At 39.5% G+C, this 5325-nt stretch overlaps 1 protein-coding gene across 1 annotated transcript in view; it reads left to right on the top strand.

Annotated features, from left to right (window-relative positions):
• LYST (lysosomal trafficking regulator) overlaps positions 1 to 5325 on the top strand; it is a gene marked incomplete at its 5' end in the record, with an annotated part of 145646 nt that overhangs the window by 134759 nt on the left and 5562 nt on the right. Inside the window, one exon of the mRNA XM_008587222.1 lies at positions 175 to 272. Within this exon, the coding sequence (XP_008585444.1) occupies positions 175 to 272 (98 nt within the window). The remainder of the gene's footprint in view (positions 1 to 174; positions 273 to 5325) is intronic.

Raw genomic sequence — 5325 nt, 5'->3', positions numbered from 1 at the left:
TGTTCACTGATGAAAAAGAATTAGCTATTAATTTATTCCGGGAGCAACACCGAGGGTTGCAATCCCGTTGCCGCTCCCCGGTCCGGTACGGGGGCAACACTGAGGGTTGTGGTCCATTGCCGGACACGGAAAAAGACAAAAAAAAAAAAAAAATTCATGTCTTCTGTCTTTCAGGTTGTGCTACGTACAAAGTCTGGCGGGACACAAGAGCCCTGTCACGGCCGTCTCTGCCAGTGAAACAACAGGTGACATTGCTACCGTGTGTGATTCAGGTGAGCTCGCCCTAGACCAGAGCACAGGGCAAGCTGGTCACCTTCTGGGTGGAGCTGTTGGGCTTCCTGTCCTTCGCTGTCCCCAGCCAAATCTGAGCATTTTTCTCACTCTGTATCCATGTGGGATTGGTTCCAGGACCTCCTGCAAATACCAAAATCCATGGAAGCTCATGTCCCCTATATCAAATGGTGTAGAATTTGCATATAACCTATACATATCATCCCCTATGCTCTAAATCACCTCTAGACTACGTATAACACCTAATACAAGTGCTATGTAAATAGTTGTTGTACTATAATATTTTTATTTGTATTCTTTTTATTGTCGTATCGTTACTCTTTTTCTAATATTTTCAATCCACGCTTGGTGGAATCCACTGAAATAGAACCTGCTGATACAGAGGGCCAATGGTATGTGTGTTAAAATACAGTAAGGTCCAAGACTGAGTCATTATTGTCGTATCGTTACTCTTTTTCTAATATTTTCAATCCACGCTTGGTGGAATCCACTGAAATAGAACCTGCTGATACAGAGGGCCAATGGTATGTGTGTTAAAATACAGTAAGGTCCAAGACTGAGTCATCGATTAGGCATCAATTTACACAAAAGTTAATACTGTCATAATTTAACTATTTTCCTGATATATGTAAAATTTCATTTGAGCACAAGGAAGTTAAGCAAATTATTGTTACATAATTATCTGGGTTTTTTGGGGTTTTGTTTTTCTATCCTTTTTTGCTGCTTAATTTTGTTGCCTTTCTCCTATCAAAGAGTAAAATTTCAAGAAGTTGAGTTCAGAGATCTAATTGGTTTTTATCAGTGATTGACAAGCAACCCATCTATGAAACAGACGAGCTGAGCAGCAGAGGTGGGCTGCGTAGGCAGAGAAGGCTGAAGAAAGCAGGAACGAGGAACAAAAAGCAGACAGGTCGTTTCAGAGTTACTTTCCTTATCTTGCCGGCGCAGGTTGACTGGGCCCCTTATAATTGGTAGCTGTGAATCTCCTTTTTTTTTGAAAACTGGCCCATTTCCAAGTTCACTTTGATTACATGCCACCTAGCATGAGTGACTCTACTCCTGTTTGGGGTGGTCTGTTGGGGCCTAGAGCAGGAGCTCAGTCCAAACCAGCGGCCTCCTATAAATTTTTTAACACTCCTGACTTAATGAAAAGCATCAGCAGATAACCAGCGTTGAGTATATGTCTTCCAATTCCTGAGAGAGAACAACAGTGTAAAATCATAAATGGAAGAAAAATTTGTCTTAAAAATGACATGACAAAGATGTGTTTTTCGTTTTTTCATGTATACACATTTTTTAAAAACGATGCTTCCAGCAAGAAAGAGCAGTTGGAAAAATCATGAGTTTTCTTTTTGCATTTCTGTTTTTAAGGATCTTAAAATTGAAAGGATCCTTTGAGAAACTCCTTGCTTCTCTCCGTCCATTCAGTATTGACTGTCTTTGACACATCTGGAGTGGGTGGTCCTCTACCCTTTGCTTGCATTTTTTGTACTGTTTGGTTTTTTCTGACACCCAGCCGGTTCTCCAGTTCTTTGACACCAACTAGCTATCCAACAATGCAGTTCAATTCTGACACTACTTGAAGTTAGCAAATGTGGGGATTACCATGAGCGCCCCCTCCAGGTTCAGTAATTCACTAGAACAACTCACAGAACTCAGTAAAACACTAACTTACCACTGTAGTTTATAATGAGCGATAGAAATGAACAGCCAGTTGCAGACGTCCGTGGGGTGAGGACCAGAAGGGTCTCTAGCTCAGGGACGTTTGTCCTCGTGGAGTCAGAGCTGCGGCATTGGAGTGCATCACCATCTGGCACATGCATATGTGTTCGCCAACCCAGAAGTGCTGCTAACCTTGTTGTTTCAGGATTTGACGGAGGTCTTAGTCATTGGCCTTTGGTGGGCCCCAGTCCTCTCCGTGGAGGTGGGCCTGACGGTAGGCGGTAGAGAATGAAAGTTGGTTTTTCTGGTGGCCAGCCCCCATCCTGAAGCTGTCTGGAGCCTAGAGTCATCTCATTAGTACACAAAAGAGTAGATTCCAAGGGTCTTCTGTGCCAGGGACCAGGGACAAAGGCCAAATACTTATTTTTTGTTATACCACAGATATTTCCTAGGGTTTTCCTGTTACTGTTTTTACAAAACATTCATTCATTCTTGTATTCAAGAAAAATGACATTGTCAGTCATGATCAAAGATTTCATACTTGAAATATTTTTGCTAACCCCAAGTCATAAAACGATGTCATGAAAGCGTTTTATTTCCTAATGATGATAACTAAGAGAAAAGATCTTGCCTAAGCAGGTGACTTTGGAAATATAGGTGTGAGCATTGTCCTTCACTGATTTGTGCATTAGCAGTTTTCAGTGTGTCACTTCACGAAGAATGCCGGGAGAATAAGAAAATGATTATTTATAGCAAGTTCTCTAGTTTCTTGTTCTGGCAGGGTTTGGAAGTTAGGACTGATCCTGAGGGAGCTGAATTTTGTAAAGTTAATTACTTTCCTGCTGCCAGTAGTGATTTATATATGTGATGTTATATCAGCTCGTCATATGGGGACTAGAAACAAAATTACTTCTGCTACAATTACCACTCACCAGTGGGGTATTCAGGTGTCCTTGGGTAGTATACAGTATAATAGAGTAATGGATAGAACTTTTTTCCAATTTGAACAAAGTGGCCTTCTCAACTTTTTTAAGGACTCTTGATACATTTATAAAAGAAGTCATAAAGAGCATTTGGTATGTAGAAAACAACATTTTAAAAATTACTTTTTAAAAAAGGGAGGCTGAAGTTATGTCTAGTGACCCAAACTCAAGTTCATCCTCTTCTTTCTTATAGGCCAAGAAAGGAAGGAAAAGTCCTGACCCTTTAGTGGGTGCCATCCACGTAACCATAACATCAAAACCAAACATAAATAAACATGTATTCGTATATGTATGTACATATATACGTATTGTGTGTGCGTGCGCACATGTGTATGTGTGCCTGTATAAAATCTTCTCAAAAGTTACATGGGCAAGATCATTTCTCCTGATCATAATTCTTCAGTTCTTATTATGGGACGTGGTTTTTATAGTGATAGGAAGTGCAGTTATGAAACCATGAAAATGTAGTAGTAGATGATTTCTGTATTTCTTCTTAACCATTCTACCACTGGATCAAAACAAATGCCTTTGGGCCACGAGACAGCCCTGACCTGGGCCTCTGTTGCCAGTGGTGCTGTGGAGCTCGTGTAATATTCTAGGCTTCAGGACAGGGTGGTTCTCCACTTTATTTTAATTTCCTTGACCATGTATAGGAAGAATAGAGATGTTTTTCAGGAATGCCCAAATTTCTGACTTTGATGTGTAAATTATACATGAAAGCAACTTGGTATTAGGTAGAGGTGTTGAATTTTTATAATTATGGTCTCAGGCAGATGACTGGTTATTTGGTTTTGTGGTAGCCCAAGATGCTGGATGAGCTGCTAGGATAATTCTTTGGCTCTTAAGTTCCATACCATACTTCAGAGTCCAGGCCCACACTTAGATTTTTTGTTTTGAAGGTTTAAGCCATGCAGTAGCTGTGGGTAGCAGTGACAGACCCTTACACTGTCTTTTACCGATATGTATCCAGTGACTTAAGTAAGCCTTCTAACCTTACTAGCATTTTTCTGGTTACTTTATTTTTTTAAAAAATCTTTTATCAGATTTTAAAATCAGAAGAGATGAAGTGTAGCCTACTCACGGAAAAGATGATTTCATTGTCTACATTGCTTTAACATACCGAATCTCCTGCATCTTGATGCTATGTTTAAATAATATCCCCTAATCAATTTTCTATAGTGGGAGGTCTTAGTAGAACAACGGGCGTGCGCGCGCGCGTGTGCGTGTGTGTGTGTGTGTGTGTGTCAAAATATACCTAATGTAAAATATGCCATTTCAACCATTATTTAAGTATGCAATTCAGTGGCATTAATCACATTAACAAGGTTGTGCAACCATTACCACTGTTTCAAAAACTCTTCCATCCCAAACAGAAACTCTGTAACCTTTAAACAATAACTTCCCATTTCTCCTTCCCCACCCCCAACCCCTGGTAACCTCTGTTGTACTTTCTGTTTCTATGAATTTGCATATTCTAGCTATTTTATACAAATAGATTCATACAACATTTGCTTTCTTGTGTCTGGCTTATTTCACTTTGCATCATGTTTTTAGGATTCATCCATGGTGTAGCATGCGTTAGAACTTCTTTCTTTTTTACGGCTGGATAATATTCCTTTGTGTACATACCACATTTCATATGTCCATTCATCTGTTGACAGACATGTGGGTTGTTTCCCCCTTTAGGCTGTTGTGAATAATGCTGCCGCACACCAGGCATTTTGGTCTGTGATGTGTGGTCTTCGGCATATCTTTAAATAAAGAAGCATTGCCAATATTAGTTTCTTTGCTATAAAATATGAACTGTTTTCATCATCTTTATAAAGGAGAGAGATAAATTCTCTACTTTTCTGTTAGTCCTAATGGAAAGATAAAATTCAGTGCAGTGAGCCGATACCATCCAAACTTTCTTGCGCCTCCTAACCTCTCTCCTTATCAGTATGAAAACGTTTCCCCAAAGAAGGCCGGACACGTCATCCTGAGGCCCCGGTTTACAGAGCAGGCAGGGAGTCACTGCCCCACCGCCCCCCAGAAAGTAAATAAAGTCGGTTACTCTGTAGTCTTTGAAGAGAAAAACTTAGTATAATAACGCATTGACGTATAAGATTCAATCACAGACATTCTGAAGAATATGTTTTCTCCTTTTTATAAGAATTAATTTTTTAACTCAGGTTATTTTTTGTACTTTTTTTTTCTCCTCAAAAATAACATAAGTTACTTCTCACACATGGTTTCACAGAATATTTTCTTCTCTTTGTGGAGATTGTTTAGCTTTCCAGGTACTTTCAAACATAATTCAGATTTGGCAGTGCTGAAATACTGTAATTACAGAAAGATTCGTGATTAATTTACCTTGTTGCTCTATACTGTAGATGGCTTTTTAAGATTT

The sequence above is a fragment of the Galeopterus variegatus genome, unplaced genomic scaffold, assembly GCF_000696425.1.
Source record: "Galeopterus variegatus unplaced genomic scaffold, G_variegatus-3.0.2 Scaffold4292, whole genome shotgun sequence".
Lineage (NCBI taxonomy): Eukaryota > Metazoa > Chordata > Mammalia > Dermoptera > Cynocephalidae > Galeopterus > Galeopterus variegatus.
Note: the sequence above shows the minus strand (reverse complement) of the source record. Positions and strands in the feature narration are given on the sequence as shown.